At 37.4% G+C, this 23,828-nt stretch overlaps 1 protein-coding gene across 1 annotated transcript in view; it reads right to left on the reverse strand.

Moving 5' to 3' along the window:
* Nucleotides 1-23,828, reverse strand: part of nrxn3a (neurexin 3a) — a 376,344-nt gene that overhangs the window by 42,884 nt on the left and 309,632 nt on the right. The window contains 3 exon segments of the mRNA XM_048190779.1: nt 887-1,191; nt 2,494-2,583; nt 21,564-21,735. Of these exon segments, the coding sequence (XP_048046736.1) occupies nt 887-1,191; nt 2,494-2,583; nt 21,564-21,735 (567 nt within the window).

The following is a 23,828-nucleotide window of genomic DNA, read 5'->3' on the forward strand; positions in this document are numbered from 1 at the left end:
ACCCCCCCCAATATTCAAAGCCATCAGTTACAACCCCCCCAATACAATACAACCATACCAACGTTCAACCCCCCCAAAGTTGAAACCAAATCTACGCCATTGTTTACATATTCACCAAAATGTCGCTCCCAGCAGCGTCTTTACACCCCTAAGTGAAGAACTTTGCTGTGAGTAAATCGAGGCCTTAAAGGGATAGTTCACCCAAAAATGAAAATTTGATGTTTATCTGCTTACCCCCAGCGCATCCAAGATGTAGGTGACTTTGTTTCTTCAGTAGAACACAAATGAGGATTTTTAACTCCAACCGTTGCGGTCTGTCAGTCAAATAATGCGAGTGGATGGGAACTTCTACTATAAGAGTAAATAAAACATGCACAGATGAATCCAAATTAAACCCTGCGGATCGTGACGACACATTGATGTCCTAAAACACGAAACGATCGGTTTGTGCGAGAAACCGAACAGTATTTATATCATTTTTTAACTCTAATACACCACAATGTCCAACTGCATTCATCACTCGATCCGTGAGGTCTGATCGCGCTCTGACAGCGGCAGCGATGTCTCGCGCATATACTTCAATGAGAGTGATTCATCTGTGCATGTTTTATTTACTCTTATAGTAGAAGTTCCTATCCACTCGCATTATTTGACTGACAGACCGCAATGGTTGGAGTTAAAAATCCTCATTTGTGTTCTACTGAAGAAACAAAGTCACCTACATCTTGGATGCGCTGGGGGTAAGCAGATAAACATCAAATTTTCATTTTTGGGTGAACTATCCCTTTAACTTGCAACTAACTAGTCTTACTAGTCTTAGCAATTTATGCAATAGGCCCCACTGAAGCCTTCTTTCGAATTTCTGCTTGTGTGTCAGGGGTCGTACCTGTATTGTGGGTGGAGTGCGGTGTTTTCTCGTGGTGGTGGTGGACATGGTGGTAGTGGTCTCGATAAAGGTGGTGGACATCTCTGGGGGGAGGGCCGTGGTTCTAGCTGAACCTGCTGCGGGAATCTCCCCCACCAGGCGAACGCTGCCGTTGATTTTGACGTTAGGGTTCCCCTGAGCAGCCATGTTGAGCACTTTGAGGCCATTATAGTAGAGTCCGGAGAGCTGGCCCTGAAATGGCCTCTTGCGGTCTGAACCACCAATTGTTATCGTGGCCTGGGTGTTGAATATTGTTAACTGCCGCCCTGAGGATGCAAGAAAGATCCAGAACATTTCTTGGTTATGGGTCAATAAGAGCACAAAATATCTCGTTCAGCAACAAGATTCATAGCTGTTTTGAGCACTTGACCTACCCAACCAAGGTACAATGACTTAGATGGCTGTGCTGGATTACTACAGCTTAATTTCCTTTTGAAATGCTCAGGGTTATACTACCTTGAGACACGTCGTAAACATTTGGAGGGCCAGACTATAAACCAGACCCATTATGTCTCCCTGAATGAGTCTAGCTAAAAGATCATGATGGCTGCAGTAAGTTTTACTATAATTGTCTCTATAAGGAGAGATCACCCAAACTAATAAATAACAAAATGCCGTATGACAGGCATATGAAAGTATCCTGAAATATTAAGATAATAGAGACATTCCTACTGGGAAAAAAAAGCCAGAAAAAGTTTTATTGATTATAAACAAGGTATAAAGAACAAATCACTGATTCTTAGAACATGGGACAAAAATAAACATTGAGGTACCAACTAATTATTTTAGATACATTATGATATAGTAAAATGTATTTAACATTTTATTTCAGATCATTATGATGAAACAAACATTCTAGCAATTGTATCCTATTAATGTTGCTATTTTAAAAACGAATGAAAGGTGAAACGTGTTTTCAAACACGTTTTGTCATATGTCTCAAGAATCAGTTAAATAATAGGCAAAAATTAATTAGTGAATATCCTGTGGTTATGAAAAAAAAAAAGATTCATATCTCAACAATTCAGAAATAAATAAACAATTTCAGGTTCATTTATGAAGTCCAGACATCATAATTTCTTCATGATTATGAAAAAAAGTCCTAATTTGAGTAATTTCAGTGATTATAATGAGGAGGACTCCTGATGATATGCAATTAATGTCTGAAACAATAATCATGCTGTCGTTTTCTTCCCGGATGATACTTCCTGTGCAGCCACAAGCTGCTGCCCGAAACAGAAAATCACTAAACCTTTCTATCAGGCAGAAATTCAAGAGATATTTATGTTTTAATTAATTCGTTTTAAAGTTTACATTTAAAACATTCATAAAAGGTTTCCTAGTCCAATTTAGAATCATTAAACAATGTATATATTATTTAGTCTGACAAAGATCAATGAGCACTGAAAAGGCAAAAGAAAAAGAAAAAAAATGTGATTGGTGCAACACAAGATACAATGCATTTCTCTTCAGCTAAATTTATTTAGTTATAATGAGATAAGTAATGATGGTAAAAAGTAAATAATTAAATTAAATAAATAATAAATAAAAAGAGAGGAGGAAGTTACCTTTCTCCTGAAGCCATTCCTCTACGGGCCGGGCATATTTGAAAGGAATTTTCTTATTGGCCATTTGAATTCTCTCATTATCGCTGTTACCTTGGAAGTTTAAAAGACAGCTTTAAAAATCAATAATAAGAATCAATAATCACTGTTAAAAAGTACTTCTAATTACATTGTTTTGTTATTTAAAAGTTATTTAAACACTTTTAGAATTGTTTAGTCATGTAAATTTATGTTTTATTTGAAAGCTGTTTGTGTTCATAGTCACATAGCAGTTAATTTTCTTTTTTTTTGCTCCAGTAATGAAACACTATTTAAACTGAACGTCTTCTCCATCATCTCTTGTAATTAAATCAATTATCACCAGAGTTGATAAAAACATATTTATGATAAATTTGGTTCATCTGTAATGAATGCCAGTAGATTAGCTGCCTGCGGTCAATCCATCTATCCATCAAAAATGACAGCATACACGCTTTCATGCTTCACATATTTATAATTATATACACATTTATCTGCTGAATGCTAATGATGCCGGTCAATATTTACAATTTTTCACACAGAAAACCACATCAATAGTCATAATCATACAGCATCATTGACAAACAAGAACTAGACAGCAGCTGTTTCTGTTTTCCAAAGCCACGGAAATTATACAGTTGTGAAATCATGTTTGATGAATGAGCTGGTACCAAAGCGAGTTGCAGGCCTCCCCTATGAGATGCGTCTGGGGATGTTTGCTTTAATGGCAAGCCCAAAGAGCTGTGCTGATATTCCGTACTATTGGGGGCTCGTGGAGACGCAGCAGGAAGCTGGATGTCATTTGAGGACAGGGGGCCGCAACGTTGTGCTGTTTCAACAATGACTTCGAGTGCTAAGGGTGGCACGACACTGCAGGAATGTTGTGTGAGCCAAATTTCAGGACTCCAAGGAGGGGTGTACCAGGGGGCCAGCCCAAAGGCAGCCTCCAACTTTGGCTTAGCCGTCTTCAGACAGCAGGAAGCACAACCAATACCCTCAAAACCCAGGAATTTGAGTCACACACATCTGAAGCCCAACCGCTCGGAGGTAGCCTCTGAGAGCCAAACAAAACACTTTTTTTCACAAAAGGGAAGAATGAGTTCTGAGACAACTGTACTAGCAATTGTAACTTATTTTGTGTTATGCAGTGGACAGAAAGTCATATAGGTTTTAAACGACATGAAAGCAAGTCAGTTAGGCCTGTGTGATACATAGAAATAAAATCGATATCGGCTGAGATTCAGTTAAATAAATATTTGCCTTACTATTTCAAGTGTGGCACTTATTTGCTGACAAACCACTAAAATAAAAGCTTGCTGGTTTAACATTTAAAAATTAAGAAATTAAGATGTAAATATTAGTATTATAATTTTACAGTAATAGAATTCAATACATTTTTTTATTTTACAGTACAGTATTATTGCGAAATATTTCTTATCCGCTTGTTAATTAAGTATGACGTCATAGTATCAGTGTCCAAACGCTCTATCAGATGCCAAAAGCAAATATTAAATGTTGTTAATAATATACACTCATGGTATTGCTGTAGTACTACCGTAAAAAAAAAAAAAAAAAAAAAAAAAAAAAATCACAGTTGGCCGGACAACGATTCTTCTTTTCTGAATCATTAAAATACTGGTTGTCTTTTAAAACTTAAAGAAATGGATTGTTTAATATATTTATTTAATAATAGTCAGAATAAAAATCATATTTTAAAGTCATATTGAATGGGTCAAAACAGTGGGATTGTGGCCTATGAAAACTCAAGTGCAATTTTTATTTTTAAGCTCTTCTGAAAGAGGATTGAGTTGAGGCTTATAAAGAAAGTACCCAAGACTGTTTTTCCCAGACTTTTTCAAGGATGGTTCACACTCAAAAAAGTCTTCAGAGTAAAAAGTCATATTTTCACTTTTTTCTGTGCAGATGTACTCCAACAAAATCATCCCCCATGATTGGATGATTAATTCTTTCCATATACTATTAAAGGTGCTCTAGAATTAAAAATTGAATTTACCTCAGCATAGTTAAATAATTAGAGTTCTGTACATGGAAATGACATACAGTGAGTCTCAAACACCATTGTTTCCTCCTTCTTATGTAAATTAGATTTTTTGCAAAAGACCTTTGAAGAACAGGCGAATCTCAACATAACACCGACTGTGACGCAACAGTCGGGATCATTAATATGTACGCCCCGAACATTTACATATACCAGCCCATGTTCAAAGCATTAGACAAGACAGTATTAACGTCTGGATCTGTGCACAGCTGAATCATCAGACTAGGTAAGCAAACAAGGACAATAGCGAAAAATGGCAGATGGAGCGATAATAACTGACACGATCCATGATATCATGATATTTTTAGTGATATTTGTAAATTGTCTTTCTAAATGTTTCGTTAGCATGTTGCTTAATGTACTGTTAAATGTGGTTAAAGTTTCCATCGTTTCTTACTGTATTCACGGAGACCAGAGTCATGTCGTTATTTTCATTATTAAACACTTGCAGTCTGTATAATTCATAAACACAACTTCATTCTTTATAAATCTCTCCAACAGTGTGTAACGTTAGCTTTAGCCCCGTTAGCAAACTATAAAAACCCATTCAGAATCGAATGTAAACATCCAAATAAATACTATACTTACTACATCTGTTATGCTGCATGACGAACACTTTGTAAAGATCCATTTTGAGGGTTATATTAGCTGTGTGAACTTTGTTTATGCAATGTATTATAGAGTCGCGAAGCTTGGGGGCGGGGAGCGCGAGCATTTAAAGGGGAAGCACGCTGAATCGGCGCATTTATAATGATGCCCCAAAATAGGCGGTTATGAAAATGAAAATAAAAAAATCTATGGGGTATTTTGAGCTGAAACTTCACAGACACATTCAGGAGACACCTTAGACTTATTTTACATCTTGTGAAAAGGGTTCTAGGGCACCTTTAAGTCATCTGCTGAAAATTCCTGTATTTTTCATAGAGTAATATATATCACAGAATATCAGGCCCTGTTTACACCTGGTATTAAGATGGCGTTTTGGTCGATGTATTGGTAACTTGGTATTTTAATCCGTCTCTTTCTTCCACTTTCAACCACTTCTGTCCTGATTTCTTTGAGGGGAGGGTCTATGGCCGGGTAAATGTATGGGGTTTTTCAGATCTTATAATCTAATGGACAAAATAAGCTTACACAATTTACATATGAACGTGCCTAGAGATGACAGGAAAACACGGAGAGCATCAGCTTTCATTTCTGTTCTGACAGCAACAAGATCATGCTGAATCCTGTGAGTGTGTGTTAGAAATCAGGAATGGCGAGAGAACATTGTGCTTGGTATATTTTTAGTCTTTTAAACCAAACTTGGTTCTTCAGCCAAAAGTTTAAATCCCAACAGGCTAACGCGCTTCTCATGAATGTTTACGTGTTAAGTCATTAGGCGGAGAATGGCAGTCTTTTGTGGCTGTTCGAAAGCATTTGACGGCATAAGCGTCTATGCTATGAAAGCAATCCGGTTGGATGCGTTTTTGACAACCTCTGGAAGTGGTCGAAAGTGGACAATCTGAAAACGTTTTACACTCCATTTACACCTGTATTTAGCATCATCCACTTGTGATCCGTTCGACTAAAATACATCTTAATACCAGGTGTAAACAGAGCCTCAGTTGTAGACGCAGCCCTAGAGTAAATGACAGAATTTGCATTTTCAGGTGAACTATCCCTTTAACGGGCCACTAGCTTTACATCATGAACGAACCCCCAGGTAAAGCCACCCATGTGACCTAACCAGCAATTCTTGTGTTACCGTTGTCCCTTAACCATGTGGCAGCACCACAGACAGATGTTGCAGCTGGCTTGCAAGGTACTCTAGAACTGGTCATGTGGGAGGGCAGTGGGACAAGACAAGAAAAGAGCAGAAGGAGGACGCTTATTATTAGCAGAAAGAGGGAGTCTAGCCGACTGAGGCCATGACCTTCCTCAGATTCACACGTACCACACACATCGTTTTTCCCCATTCTCTCCTATTATATTTCAAGTCCCAAATTCAGTTTTACCCTGGTAAGGAATGTGTTGTGCTCCAAACAGATCCTCATGAGAGGCAATGCCGACTGCTATCATTCGAAGCTCTGCTAAGGTGTTAGTGGTGGCACTACAGGGTAGCCTGATGGTGGAAACTCATTAAAGCTGGGCTCATCCAGGGCTCTGGCTCTGTTATAGACATCACAACATCGGATCCTAAAAATAAAACCTCAAATACAGACCATTTAAATCAAAATCGAACCTATTTCCTTTGTTAGTGCACATTACTAGTCTTTTGGTGAACAATTCTTCCATGCAAGTTAATTCACACACAAACACAAAAAAATCTTTAAAATGTACTTCCCCTCTAGAACGGCCTTCCTTCTCTTCATCAAATTCCAGGGGGAAAAATTCAGTATAAAAAATATTCAGTATATACACTAAAATAGCATTGCATTGGGCCCCTTTGACTTTTATTATATAGACCAACAAAAAAAAAAAAGAAAAGAAAAAGAAGAAGAAGAAGAAGAAGATAATTAAAAATATCTCTTCTATGGTCCACAGAGTTGAGTTATGATGCTTTTGTGAGAAATGAAGGTTCAAGTTCAGCCTGCATTGTGACCCAATTGCTTTTTCCTATCTCCTTTTCATACCTATCTAAGCATTACATAAACTAAATGACTTCATATTCAAAACCAAAAATATAAAATATTTTAGGAGCTCTTCTGTAGTTTTTTCGGGACAGTAGGGTTAGGGATGGAGGGCTGCCTAGCTCATAGACATTTGTGGATTTGTGTTGCTTTGATCCAGCAGTACAGAGGGCATGACACCTTTTCTCACTCCTGAGAACATGAAAGGCTCTTTGAAAATGAAACAGCACTAGGAGGTGTTAACATGGCACAGGATCACACGCTGCGGGGGAGTTTTCCTCCCACTGTGATTAAGTTTCACAAACACATACAAGAATGTGTGATATCTGTGCATTTTAATTCCCTTTAATTTCAAATTAGAGGAATCCTTAATGGCTTTGCAGTATTATGAGTGCATGCCAAAAAAATTTAAAATAAAATGAAAATGAAAAAAAAAAAAAGGCTGCCACATTTGATTTGTATGAAATATTTCATAGAAATGGTTATATGTTTGTATAATTAGACGTGATAAGTGCAGTTTTCTGTGGAAAAGGCTGCTAATAACAACTTCTCAAAATAATTCATGAGAACAACCGTGCGATGTGTGAACATTCTCCTTTTGTAATCCAGCAATGTTGTGTGCAGTTGTTCTTGCCACACAGTGATAGATTACTACGGGACGCCATTGCCGTCTCACTGAGAACAAATATAGCTTATTGCATGAAACCGTCGATCTTGCCAAGTATTATTTGAGCCACCAAGAAAATCTTATCACTTTTGTGTTGTACTGCACAGTGACAAATGATTGCTATTTTTGTCTTTTTTTTTTTTTTTTTTGGCAAAATCATAAAGAGAAGGCAGAAAAACATTCAAAACAAGTTTTAGGGGCCTGATTCACTTACAGCACTATGTACTGCTATGAAGTTTTGGATGTGGTATCATGGAAATGTTTTTTTTTTTTTTTTACTTTATTTATTTATTTATTTATTTATTTTTGGCACATAGTGATACCATGTATTTTTTTAAGTACAAGAATTCCATGAATATAACCTTATTATCCAGTGTTATTATCATTAAAGGGATTAGTTCACTTTAAAATGAAAATTACCCCATGATTTACCCACCTCTGAAATGAAGCGATGCGTTTTTTGTAAGGAAAATATCCACATTTAACATGTTATAAGTAAAATAACTAGCTTCTGGTGAAACGGCCATACGGATTCTATCTACTTATGTCTAAAGGCTGGGCCACACCAACCCGATGTCAAAGAACTAGCGGCAACGAAAGCCGACGGTGTTGTCGCCTCACGTCGGCTGCATCGGGGGAAAAAATGTATGCTTGAACACATCAAAAGAACTTCAGTTGACTCTCAACTAGACTTGTGCCGATATTCGGTAATGCGATAAATCGCGATAATAAATATGCACGATATTGTAATCGTGGGCACTTCAGAATACCGTAAATAATAATTTATTACCAATTTTTTTTTTTTTTATAAGGCAATTAAGAATACTTTACCCATCAATCGTATAAAATGCACAACACCGCTGTATTCTGCGTCAAAAGGATATGCGCTCAGATGTAAACAATCCCAACGTGCATGTGGCACATGGCGGAACGAGTGAAGGAGACGAGCTGAATGAAAGTGCGCGTTCACTCTCTGACAGCAGAGGGCGCTGATGGAACAGCAGCGTGCAGCGGTTACCACGGAAACCTTGCAAACAAAGTAACTGCGCTAGTGAAGTTTTTAAAATGCTTCAAACAGCCATTCATTTTTTTGTAATCTCAGTGTTGTTCATCACAGCACCAAATACTGAATACTTAAAAAAGACTTAAAAGGATATTTATTTTCAAACCTAAACATTTTTATATTTTAGTCTGGACTACAACATGCCCTAATGATTAGAAATGTTCTGATTATTTGTTATTGTTCAGTAAAACTTTGAAAACATACAGCTTCATTAGTTAACATGTTAATTCATTATCACTAAACTGACAATAAAAATACTTTTATTTAATTATTATTAATTAATGTTAATTTCTTAGTTACTGTTTAATAACATTACTAAAATCAAAATAACTTATTTAATGGACCTGAGATAAAACTAACAATGATCAGTTGTGTTTCTAAACTAACGTTAACAAAAAATAACACTTTCTGTAACAAATGTAGCTGTTGCTCAATCTTAGTTAATGCATTAAATAGAGTAAAGTGTTATCTGTTGTTCTTTATGATAAAATTTCAGTCAGTTGTTTTTGTTTTATTACAAAAAGAGTTCTTAAACCTGTTAAACTATGACAAAAATTGTTTTTTAATATCGTGATAATACCGTATACCGTGATAAAAGCTTCATCAATTAATCGCAACATGAAAATTTGATACCGTCACATGCCTACTCTCAACTAGTATGCACGTTCTGCGCCTGCGTATAGAGGAGATAACTGTCTATTTAAGCAGATATATTTGTCTATATTCGTCATTCAAAAAGGAAAGCGAAACTAAGACTGCATGTATACAAAACATGAATTTGTGCATTCGAGTGCTCAGGTAAGATGACATAAAATTAGAACCTTCTGTCTGTGCCGTCATGACTTATTTGCTTGCTTTCATAACTTTTGCGTGAACTTAGTCGTTTGCTATACTGAACAGCCAATCAGAGGCCCAACGCTGATTCAACATGTTGACCCGCCCGCTGGCAACCCAAAAACTGCCCGATGGCCGACCGTGGTGTGTTCTGGGCTTAAAGCGTAACTTATGCAACGTATAACATAAGACGTCATGTAGTACATCATGGTATATGATTGAAGTAAACAGGTTTGTCTTAAAGGACATTGCAAAAGGGGGTATTAATCACAAATCAGGCTTCATTTCAAACGAGGGCAAAATGAATGCTGAAAGATGAAGGCTGAAAGATGAAGTCTGCGGTTTCCTGCATGAAACCTCAAGTTACTGTGAGTGAAAAACTAAATATGTCACACCGCCCACACACTTAATACACCTTTAACTTTGACAAGGAGAAATTTTGAAATTTAAAACACTCGACTCGTTGCCCCGGCCTTCGTCTGATTCTCCCTCTCGAGCTTTTTCTGCACTCTCCCTGAACACTCCTCTTACACTTGGCTTGTATCTCAATCGAAAGAGTCTTCCTGCACATTATCTCGCTCCAAACACATCCCCAAATAAGAAATGTGACTCCGGAGGATCGGCCCTCAGTAGCTAAGGAGACAATGAGAGTGGGAACGTTTATCCCACCATCCTTGGTGGTTTCATTTAATCGTGGGATTAGAAAGACAGCTCATATTGAAAGCTTATCTCTTTCCCCCTCTGGAGAGATTTATAAGGGCAACAGATTTTGTTTTTGATACAAGTAATTGTATTTGGCTCATAGGATACACAAGTATCTATTTCACACATACGAACCCTGTCTTGAATCTTTTTCTGATAAAAGGTTCCTTCCTTTGTCAAAAATGCAATCTTGTCTTTTTGTTTTGAGAGATAATTGTCTTCTTGCATTGCAGTCGAGCCACCCGGTTCCTTCTGCTCTCAAAAAGGATTCCTTATCATGAAATGTGTGCCGCTCACTGCTATGGGACTCCATCAGATTACAGGAGATGGTCAGGTCTTTGTCAATGTTATGTTGCTTCTGAGATGCTCGATACCATTTTTCCCCCTTTCTATTTTAACAGAAGGAAGCTGCCTTCTGCTAAGACATGTTCAAGGAAGAAAGCAAGAAAGAAAAACATTTCAAGTCATCTTCTGTGAGTTGTATGAAAGGAAAAAATAAGAGAAATAAACTCTGGTAAGACATGTTCTAGGAAGAAAGGAAGAAAGAAAAATATTTCAGGTCATCCTCTATGAGTCATACGAAAGGAAAAAAATAAGAGAAATAAACTCATTCATATTAAACAGGGTTGCGCAAATAAAAGCAATCCCTCTAAAACAGAGCATAATGGAGACAACCAAAGGCAGACGGAGCAGGTGGAGCTCTCTTACTGCAATTTACTGCATTAGAAATGAGCCTGATTTTGGCATCCAAACTCGGTCTCAAGCGGGAAAAAAGCCCCATAATGCTTTAACAAAAGAAAGGATACGCAACCTTACAGAGAGGTTACAAAAACAACAAGGACTTTGTGTCAAAAACATCATGCAGACATTAGCATCAAGGTGGCGCGACCTGTTATGTGTGCTTGCGGAACATGCTGATTTAGAAGTCATTGAGATGAAATGGTGTTCCTGAAGTGGGGCACCATGGGACCCTAAAGCGTCATTTCTGAGCTTGCTTCAGCAACTACAGGGATGGCACAGCATGGGGTAACTACATATGATTACAGCTATGAGCTCAATTCAATACATTTCTGCACAATCACACATAATAGGAGGTTGTAACTGCCTTTTAAGAAAAAAAGACATTTAATGGCTCCAAACTTAACATATTCAAAAAGATTTGCAAAGAATTTAACACGAAAAGTAAAATAAAAACTAGGTTAAAGGATCATAGTTAATCCGTGATCCGTACGGACCCGGCCCCATTGGCATGAATGCGTTTCATGGATTAAATGCCAGGTTTTACCATTAATTCGGTACTTGCGCACTGTTATCTTTATCATACACCCGAAGCGTGCACACACAGAGAGGTGCATTTCAGATCGGATTTGATTCCTCTTTCACATCTCCATGCGCTTGAACGGACATGTACACACAAAATACCAGTCTTGGAAAGAATTCTCGTCGGTTATGTCTTAAAGGGTTAGTTCCCAAAAATGAAATTTCTGTCATCAAGAACTCACCCTCATGTCGTTCCAAACCCTTCTATGGGAGATAAAAAACCTCTCGGATTTCATCAAAAATATCTTAATTTGTGTTCCGAAGTTGAACGAAGGTCTTACGGGTGTGGAACGACATGAGGGTGAGAAATCCTTGGTGACAGAAATTTCATTTTTGGGTAAACAAACTCTTTAAGTGAACGTAAACGGTTCAGAAAGAAACAGGATGTATATTAATATATTGGATCCGTGCATCCGTCTTAAAGTGACAGCAACCTATAAATATCTGCTGCTGTCCAAGTCATTAAAGGTGCCCAAGAATGCTTTTTCACAAGATGTAATATAAGTCTAAAGCCGCGCACACACTTAACGATTGTAAGGCCGATTATGAATGTAAATTAATACTTATGACTGATCGCGTTCAAACGCGTCCAGTCAGAGCCAGTTGCGTTCAGTCTGCGATTACAGTCGGTGTTCAAATTCCATGTGTGAGTATATAAATCGGCTTCAGTCGAAGGAAACAATCGGTATGTGTGTTCAGTTCAGTCTTAGAATGTTTCAGCTAATCGTTAGGTGTGTCCCTGGCTTAAGGTGTCTCCTGAATGTGTCTGTGAAGTTTCAGCTCAAAATACCCCATAGATTTTTTTAAATTAATTTTTTTAACTGCCTATTTTGGGGCATCATTAACTATACACTGATTTTTTCAGTGCGCCGCCCCTTTAATTCGCGTGCTCCCTGCCACACGAGCTCTCAACTATATTACAGTGCATTTACAAAGTTCACACAGCTAATATAACCCTCAAATGGATCTTTACAAGATGTTCGTCATGCATGCTGTATGCATGCTTCGAATTATGTGAGTAAAGTATTTATTTTGATGTTTATATTTGATTCTCTATGAGTTTGATAGTGCTCCGTGGCTAACGGCTAATGCTACACTGTTGGAGAGATTTATAAAGAATGTGTTGTGTTTATGAATTATACAGACTGCAAGTGTTTAAAAATGAAAATAGCGACGGCTCTTGTCTCTGTGAATACAGTAAGAAACGATGGTAACTTTAACCTCATTTAACAGTACATTAGCAACATGCTAACGAAACATTTAGAAAGACAATTTACAAATATCACTAAAAATATCATGCTATCATGGATCATGTCAGTTATTATTGCTCCATCTGCCATTTTTCACTGTTGTTCTTGCTTGCTTACCTTGTCTGTGCACAGATCCAGACCTTAATTCTGCCTTTCCTTGTCTAATGCGTCGAACATAGGCTGGCATATATGCAAATATTGGGGGCGTACATATTAATGATCCCGACTGTTATGTAACAGTCGGTGTTATGTTGAGATCCGCGTGTTTTCCGGAAGTCTTTTAAACAAATGAGATTTACATAAGAAAGAGAAAGCAATGGAGTTTGAAACTCACTGTATGTCATTTCCACGTACTGAACTCTTGTTATACAACTATGCCGAGGTAAATTCAAATTTTGATTCTAGGGCACCTTTAATGTTAAAGGGTTAGTTCACCCAAAAATGAAAATTATCCCATGATTTAATCACCCTCAAGCTGTATATGACTATCTTCTTTCAGACAAACACACCATTACAAAGCTAGCTACCATAACTAGCTTCTGGCTGTCTGCTGGAAACCAGTTATTATAGTTAATACAATTTTTAAATATGGATTATTTAACTCCAAATCCCCCCCCATCGCTTAGCTTCAGAAGGCCTTTATTAACCCCCTGGAGCCGTATGGATTATTTTTATGATGAATGGATGCATTTTTTTGGGCTTCAAAATCACGACCCCCCCCATTCACTACTATTATTAAGCTTGAAAGAGCCAGGATATTTTTAAATATAACTCCGCTTGTGTTCATCTGAAAGAAAATAGTCATATACACCTAGGATGGTTTGAGGGTGAGTAAATCATGGGATAATTTTCATTTTTGGGTGAACTATCCCTTTAATCAAACAATAAACACGGCTTTAATTTATACAGTGAACACTATAGTCTTATTTTACATTTAGGCCTAATTATTACGTGTGTATCTGAATGCACTAGTTAGACATTTATTTGTAACTTTATTGTAAATTAATTTGTTTGTAAATTAGTTTGGCCAGTAGTACTGATTATGATTATTCATCTGTTTAACCCTGTTACATATATAACCCTGTTATACATTATAATAAATATATATATATATATATATATATATATTACACTGTAAAAACATTATCAATGTATCCTATTGCAAAAATATACAAATAAATGTCAATTTATTAACAAGCTTTAACTGAACCATTGCATGCATATTACAATACAAAACCTATATATTCTATACCATTTACAAACTATTCTAACCAGCTGCACCAATATAAGATTGTCATTATCATTCTTTTCAGTGCAAACAGGCCTTTCTTTGCAAATTAAGTTTCTTATAGATTGTGCTTACTTGTATATGTAAAATAGATTTCACTTCGATAAATATTGTATTTTACCATTAAAACAGGATCAAATACGTGGTCAAAATAGTACTTTTTAGTAGTGTAAATCAAGAGCACTGTGGTGAATGAAGTGAACCTGGACTAACAGTTATCAGCAGGGTGTGCAACAACAGATGGAAATGAGAGAAGTGAATATCTCACTGATGGTACAAAAATGATACGGTGATTTGACTGAAGTATGGCAGTCTGAACCACTGTCAGTGCTATAGCAGAATAGCAGCGCCCACCGCATATAATCGCCTACTATTTTCCCCGCTGTCATTCGCTATTACCCAGCCTGGGTCCTGGAACTGCCAAAGCAGCCACAGGGACATCAAAAAGCCTCTGCACAGCCATAAAGAAAGAACTCATCTTCTTCTCAACATATACACACAAAGATGCGGATACGGACACACACCGTCGAGCCATCGTATTGCGTACACCCGTGTCAAAAATGATATAACATCCCCTCTGTGTTCCTTGTCATAACCCCTGTCCCACGAACACACTTGTCTCTTGAACATAGCATCAAGCTGCCATCTGATTGACACACTCTGACATTTCCTGCCAAACCGCAGGGGTGTGTGGGGCAGTTTAGGGCTGCAGACAGAGTGATAAAGATTTGGACTGATTCCATTTGGTTTTGTTCAATTTTGGTTTTCCCTCGTCTCAAACTTGCAGGTTATCTTCTTTTTTGTTTGGTTTAACTTATTCACTTTACTGTGATAATATTAAAATGTATACTATTATATCTAAATAATAATAATAATAAAAAAAAACTTTAAAAATGAATTAAAAACTAATATCAAATATCATAAATTACTGAAATAATGAGCATCAGATGATAGCAAAGGTAATACAGATGTAAAAACGGGAAATGAGCAAGAACAATTAAATAAAAAATAAAATCAACCAATCTACCAATACAGATAAATTTAAGCATTTCTCATATCCGGTGATAACTGTTGTGGTTACCTGTAATATATAACATTAAAATATGAAAGACTGGCACTAATCAGAAACCACAAAGACAAAAACGACAGAAGAAGACCCCATCTTACCAAAGGCTGACTTGCAGATTTGGAATCTAAACTATAAATCTTTTTGGATATTCATCTGGGCTACTACAGAAGTTCATTGGATGAGGGATGAGATTCAGTGGAGGAATTAATCCTCCTATTTATTACCCATTAAAATACCCTCTAAATGCAAAAACTCATTAAATCTATTATATTTCAAAAATCAGAGGTGACATGGCATTGGTGAAACCTGCGGTGGAAGTTGTTGAAAGTCATTGGCTGTGTCCAAAATCGCCCCCTTTACCCTTATTCACTATTCCCTACATTAGTCCACTAATATAGTTCACTTGAGGTAGTGAATGAAAATGAGTGAGTGAATTCGAACAGTAGTAAGATGAGAAGATTTATCTTGAACTCTATCATGGAAACTACGTATAAACCTTAATTAAACAATTTAATAATCAATTAAAAGGGAATTTATACCTGTATCTTTTGGTCAGATGAGGGGATTCATTTGACGCGCAACTCTCACAGTGCATTATGTGTATCCTCTAGCTGTTGAGCGTACACCGATTGTACTGTACACTCACTATTGCGGTATATTGTGGGACTGAATGAGTGCACTCGATAACATCCACTATGGTTTCGGACACCGCTACAAATGGTTGTCTCTTCAAATAATGCCCTATTTAAGCTTAAATAATGTATAAGGGGCAATTTCGGACACAGCCAGAATCTTCAACTTTCCTCTGAATTAATCATTAATCACAATCGTTCTAAACAGCTCTTATAAAGGGTTAAAAAAAGATCTGAGCGATTCAATTCTATACCGTTTCTTGTGTCTGAATGTGGTTAGCATATCAGTGACAACATGAGATAATTCTTCACAAGATTTAGTATCTGTGGTTTTCTAAATAGAACGTCTTATGGTTTGCAGTTGTTAGTCCATGGTACAGTTCCTTGAAAAGAAGTTGCTTATCTGGCTCTTGCAGTAAGTTAGAAAACTACATTTCCACTCCATAAGTCCATTATATGGTAAAGTGAAGGGAACGAGAGAAGATTGTGCTGATTTTCAACTCCAGATTGCCAGCTACAGCCTAAATAATAGAGATTGTTGAATTCCCCTTCAGCATTTTCTGGAAAAATCCAGGCAAATCCAGTCAAAAAGCACACATACTTGCCTACAACCAGTAATACTAGCAAAGAAGTAGCGTCTTACGCTTATTCGTATTTGTTAGCTGTTACCGGAGGGTGTGCGGATTGTATTAGGACATGCGGCAGCACTTGGCTCAGTATCTCTAAACAAGTAAAGTGAATAGACAAGCACAGCACAATTTATTCTCAAAGCGTTGGTTGGTGTAAAGTTCTCAGAGTATTCTGCACATGGCCTCGGGTTACGTTGTAATGACAGTCATAAGCTTTAGGTGACCGCGCTTGTGGCCCTGTAGACATCTCTGCTTGACCTCTTGGGACCCATGGGAGATAAATAGGCAGTGTGCTTGAAAGACACAATGAGCTAACTTGCCCTTGCTATTTGTATGTGCTTAGCGCAGCAAGGTAAGGTATAATAACTTGGCAAAAGCACAGCTCTGGAACCGATGTGGCGAAACTATTAGGCATTAGTTCTTCGACGCATTAAGAAAATAAAGCACAGATGTTTAGTGCGGTTCAACTCTCTCCATGGGTTTTTTCAAGAGCCTGCTTCATTTAGCCTGTAAATTAAATAAAGGATAGCATGGCAGCGAACCAAAAACTCACGATATCACTGGAGGACTGCAGCTCTGTCGAAGAGACCGTGACATGCACAAATCCTCTGAATATATTTCTTCATCAACGTTCTGACAAGATCGAATTGAGAAATCAAACATTACAAAGAAATCAGTGCCAAAGCAAAGAGCAACCTGCCATGAGGGGACATCTGTCTTCAAGCATAATCATATTCTATTCGCAGGTGGCCATCTGAATATATAAATATTTTATTATCATGTTGAAACTTTGGCAGAGAAAGTAAATTTTGCTGACATTTATATAGAAGTGTTATACCACCGTGCCACCTATAAATCTCAATGATAGATTTCCCCAGCTCTTATGTGAGTCTGCTGCAAATGCCCATGTTGGCAAAAATGAAACTTTAGACCTAAAACAGGCAGGCACTGACTTCTGTATAATGCATCCATATGAACAGCACGGCAACACGCGGCTGCATATATTTTTCATGCCTAATATCATTCATATAAATGGCAGACTGATAAATGGGTGCATTAGTAGAGTTGGCCACATAAAATGGGTTTATTCAGTGCCGACAGGAACACAAACTGACGCCCTTAGATGCTCTAACAGGAATAAATGGACACACTGATATAACGAACAAGAAAATTACTCTACATTGGCTTTGAGTATAGGCATGTTCTTTGAGAAAATACAAAACTTTACATCGCTGAGAATTTCTGACCATCACGACAAGAATGTTCGCTTAATACTCAACAAAATGTGAAGGGACATTATACAAGATCATGCACACACGTTTTCATGCCGTGTAAACGTAAGCAATTTTTTTTTAACAATATTGTGTTTTTGTGATTTCTGCTTATGTAAATTTAACCAGGGCAGCATTATCTACAGAAGTTGTCTCACATGGGTGTTGTTGAAATCAAGGAGCTCTAAAATATGAAATGGTGAAAATGGCTGCGACATTGCTTTTAAAACAGTTCAACAAATAAGAATAAATACTGATTAGCTTACATTTTAGACCAATCATTGGCAGTTACATTGTCTGTTTTGACCACCAACGATAATAGTTCCAAAGTCAAAGCGGGATCAGCTCCAACTTGCAACAAACAGTAGCCTAGTGGTGTTCAGTTTTGTTAAACGAATCGGTTGAATCAATGATTCAATGACTCACTCATGAAGTCACTTGTTTCTTTACAGGATGAGTCAGTGATTTTGCGTCGATTTAGTGAATGTTCCAATCAGTGATTTTTTTAGATGAATCAGTTGAGTATAATTCACTCATAAACACAGTCACTTGTCGCCACCTACTGCCATAAAAATGTAACCCGCAGATAGTTACCGTGCGTTCACACCGCCGCTGGCGAAAGCATCAACATTCGCCTTGGCCGCCCTGCCAACAGCGCTGTACTGTTCGTTCAAACCGCAGCCGACGGGAGGGTCAAAGTAAATGACAAGTCGCGTCACCCAATCGGAAGCCTCTCAAGCGAGGACCTCTACATTCCAATTGGTTGCCGCCGAACCGCGTCATAGCTCATTACCATAAAGTTAACCTGATTTCAACTCTCCTCGATGCTCTCACCGTCCAAGACGCGCAGCGCCGCTGCTCTCTCTTTTCTTTTATTTGAAATATAATGTTTAATAAAAATATTTTCCTGAAATGTTTTTATTTATTTATTTATGCATGCTGGGGACAGAAAAATATTTTCACATGTTAAGTAAAAATCTGATAGCTGAAAAAAAAAAAAAAAAAAAAAAACTAAATTGAGCCCTAAGTTTTGTCTAGTTGATGCAGTGACCACAGTCCTGTACTATGGTTATGGACTACTGGACATATTCTCCATGAAAGAATCTCTTTGCAGGTTTGAGGTCGCAGTGATGGGTGAAAGAGTCCATGGGGTCCATTGCAAAGCATGTGTCTTGTATGTGACCAAGCTGAGCAGACAAGTGTAGGAAGTTTCTAATCTCGCCTTAATACTCTCATAAAATAAAATTCATGACTAACAGTACTCCATGTACCTGAATTATAGGAAAGATCCAATTGACATCACATTAATGCTATCAATGTAATTCACTGTGACGGCATCCCTTTCAATGATATTGTACTAATGTTGATTTTTATACATATAAAGTCATGGCAACCTTAGAAGATTTAGACTTTTTGACCTTTCCCAATTTATCTAATCATACTAAAGTGGAATAAAATATGGGCTTAGAGGAACTGACTAGTACATAATTTTTCCTCTTTGCTTTTTTTTGGAAGCAGACATTATTAACTGAGAGACATAATGCTAGATATGGAAAGAAAATGTCAAATGGAACAATATCAGTCCTTTTTGTTAAGAGCACAGAAGAAGAACCAGGTTCAATGCCATAAAAATATGACGTCAATCATTTGTTTCCACGCTGAATGTGATGTCATGATGTGGAGCAGAATTTTAGAAATTCAATATTTTTTTTTTATATATGTTTTTGAAAGAATCTGATCAGGAAGGCTGCATTTATTTGATTTAAGTTACATCCACCAGCTGGAGTGCCCTTGATTTCCACCAGAGGGCACTCTTTCCATCTTGGTTATCTTACCATATACTACATTTCCCAGAACACACTGCCTGGATTCATTAAGCCTGATTACAGCCACCTGTGTCACATTATTCTTGTTAACCCTGCCTATACAAGCCCTGTATTTTCTGTAATTCATTGCAAAGTCTTTTTAAGTGTCACACTGCATTTCTGATCGCTCTCACTCTGGTTACCTGTGTTTTGGTTTTGACTTTCTGCTTGGTTTCCTGTATTCCCTGTATGCCTGTGTCTTGGACCTTGTTTTATGTTTGAACTGTTTGCCTGTGTGTTTGACCCATCGTCTGTTTTATGGATTATAATTCTGGATTGCCCTAATAAGGCTGTGCTTGGATCTTCTCGGAGCAGTCTGTAACAGTAATATTGTTACAATTAAACATATGTTTTCTATTTTAAAAAGAAAAAGAAATTTGAAAAAGAAATCTGCTGTGACAAATATCTTTACTGCAACTTCCGAACAATTTAAAGGATTAGTCCACTTTTAAATACACTTTTCCTGATAAATTTACTCACCCCCATGTCATCCAAGATGTTCATGTCTTTCTTTCGTCAGTTGAAAAGAAATGAAGGTTTTTGAGGAAAACATTCCAGGATTATTCTCCTTACAGTGGATTTCAATGGCTACCAACAGGTTGAAGGTCAAAATTACAGTTTCAGTGCAGCTTCAAGGGCTTTAAATGATACCAGATGAGTAATAAGGGTCTTATCTAGTGAATTGTTTGGTCATTTTCGAAAAAAATAAAACCGTTTATGCTTTATAAACAAAATATCGCCTTGAATGTACTTTCCGCTTCCGCATTCTTCATAACGCTTACGCCGAATGTCCTACGCCTTCCCTATTCTAGTTACGGAAAAAAACAGAACTGGCGCCGCGTTCGTTCCGTAAGTAGAATAGGGAAGGCGTAGGACATTCGGCGTAAGCATTATGAAGAATGCAGAAGCGGAAAGTACGTTCAATGCGATATTTTGTTTATAAAGCATAAACGGTTGTATTTTTTTTTCGAAAATGACCGATCGATTCACTAGACCCTTATTCCTCGTCTGGTATCGTTTAAAGCTCTTTGAAGCTGCACTGAAACTGTAATTTTGACCTTCAACCTGTTGGTAGCCATTGAAATCCACTGTAAGGAGAAAAATCCTGGAATGTTTTCCTCAAAAACCTTCATTTCTTTTCGACTGACGAAAGAAAGACATGAACATCTTGGATGACATGGGGGTGAGTAAATTTATCAGGAAAAGTATATTTAAAAGTGGACTAATCCTTTAATGCATTCTTGCTGAATAAAAGTATTAATTGTAATATTTAAAAAAGAAAATTACTTTATTTTTGATCAAATAAATGCAGCCTTTATGAGCATTAGAAACTTAAAAAAAACATTTAAAACATCTTACCATCCCCATATTTTAAAAAAGGTAATGTAAATCATCAGCGCACAGTATCTAAGAGGAGGTATGCAGGAAGGTTTCCGTATTTGGTATCTACTGCTGCTTCATCACGTCAATTGGTTTCCAAAGAAAACCATAGTAGTGCAGCAAAAACAAAATGCCATCATTTTCCAGATATGGAAGAAAAAGAAAAATCTAATTGACACAATTAAATGGATTTTAGGAAAACAGAAGAGACTACAATTACACTGTTTTTTGCTATTGTTGGGACTGAGGCATACACATGATGTTCCTGAAACGAAAGTACACTGCACAGTCACTGGGGAGACAAAGTGACTTTAGAAATAGCTCGAAAGCAGCTGCTGTCCAGTTCTGTGCATTGTCCATACATCTTCTTGATGTCATAAGCCAAAGGTTGAAGTGGTCGGTGAGAGGTCTTACCTGAGGGGAAGTGCTCATTGATGGCCCAGTTGTCCACCTGAAGTGTAGCATTGCCCCCATTTCTGGTGAAGCGCACTACATGGTACTTGCCGTCATTTACAGCGGTGCTGCTCTCCTGAACAATGATGTCAACCGTTCCGATGTTGAATGTGACTCCAATTTTGCCTTGCTCCTGAAAAAGATGAGCAAATCTCAGTTTTGTCCACAACATCTAATATACAACAAATACATGGAATGAATTTCCTGTATTTGGCTAAAGATACACTGTAAAAAATTACTGTAATTTTAATGGTAAAAGACTAAAAATGCTACAGCAAACATTTTAATTGGTTAAACGCCGAGTTATCTCACACTACATGGTGAAAGACTGTAATAGATCTAAAGGGATATTTCATGTAATTCATGTAATGCAGTTTTTGAAAGTGAAAAAGAAGTCAAGACTTATCATTTATTTAAAAAAAAAAAACAACGTAAATTGACATTCTCAGAATTTTGTTTTTCATTGAAATACCTAGTTTTTTATGAAATGACCATAAAATGTTGATCCAATTATTTATATTCAGTCCGAATGAACTAATATGATGAATAATACGTGCACCCTGTCCACGCAGACATCATACGTAATCAGCGTGTTTTATGCTATGCAATATATGTTCACGAGCACCGCAAACAAACAGCAGCCGCCTTTTACAGTTCCTACCAAATCAAAACAAAGAGCTAATGCTGTGTTCACGCCATAACCGCCATAATAAAGAGATGGCAACACATGACGTTCTAACCGGAGCTGTGAATGTCCTCAGACTCAGAATTATGCGTTTCCATGTCAACAGTATCATCACCGAAACAAATCTGCAGAAATCAAGTAAAAGTTATTTACGTTCATTATTACTGTAATGTTATGTGCTTTGAGACATGAAGTAGTTTAACGTCGCCTCTTGTGACGCTTTGCCGAGAGCTGTGTGTGTTGCCTGGAAAATCCAGCCTCACCACTGTACCAGTGGATGAGTCTGGTCGGCCATTGAATCGATTCGATTTCTAGGGCGGAGCAAATCCAAGCAAACAGGAAGCGGAGTAAACCAATCAGAGAAGGGCGGATATGACGTTAGCAAAGCGACAAGAGAGTCAACAGCGAAAAGTAAATAATTAATGTGTTTTTGGTCATTTAAAACTGAATTCACGGCTGAATAGAACAAACTCTCGGGTCTCGCGTGCGCAATCTTTGTTTATATTGAAGGGACTTTCGCCGCACTAGAGTGACGCTGTTTGCGTCACTGAAATAAACAAATCTGATTACACGGTACGGTTTGGAGTTGACTCAAATCGCGACGGAGGGCAGACTAACCAGACTCTCTGGTAGAAGATATATCAGTCTGGCCTTGCCAGGCAAGTGTGTGTGCGCGTTCATGTGTTTTGGAGGAGGCATGGCTTTGGACAGCGATTTGCAGGGAGGGTGCATATTCTTTCAATGCTATCAGGCTAATGTTAGCATTTCCCAGATCACCTACTGCACCTTTAATATTTACATTAGCTTGTGGAAAGTTACTTATTATGAACTTTCATTCATCACGTGGCTCTCTCTGTATAACCAGGTGGTTGTCAGTATATTATAAAGGTAAAACAACTAATTTTAGTAATTTGGTATATTACAGGTAAGGAAATATATATATTATTATTATTTAACATAAATTCAATTTTTTTTGGTAAAGTTCTGACAACCACAGCATGTTTTTTTTTTTTATTGTAAGTTTTTCTGATGTTTTTACAGTGTAAACGATTTTGTTTTGACTCATTTTTAATGACAGAGATGCCCTTGAAATCTGTCACCTCTTGCTTTGCTTTTGTTCTAGCAGGATCCTGAATAATCTATTAGCATTAGTGACCCCTGATAAACTTGTCCGCTTGATGAAAAGTATTCATCAGCCATTAGCACCCCCCGTCTTTGGAGGTGAAGAATCAGGCTCATTGATTTACATAATGCAGTGAAAGTGGACTAAATCAATAGCATTAGCTAAAACAGAGAAAGAGATAAGAATGATTAATGAAATAGGAAGGTGTGCAGTGTTTGCCCTCATGAATCCACAAGGCTGTGTGCAAATGTAGCTGCAAAGATTCCCACTATAAATTAATTAGCACAGCCTCAATGAGCATTGGTGGAGCAGGAAACATTGAGGAAATGTTTCATCCATCGTCAATGTCATGAATTAACTATGTGTTCTGAAAAAACACCTTAAACCGGCCTAAGCTGGTTTTCTAGTCTTATCTGGT

Source organism: Megalobrama amblycephala, linkage group LG5, assembly GCF_018812025.1.
Source record: "Megalobrama amblycephala isolate DHTTF-2021 linkage group LG5, ASM1881202v1, whole genome shotgun sequence".
NCBI lineage: Eukaryota > Metazoa > Chordata > Actinopteri > Cypriniformes > Xenocyprididae > Megalobrama > Megalobrama amblycephala.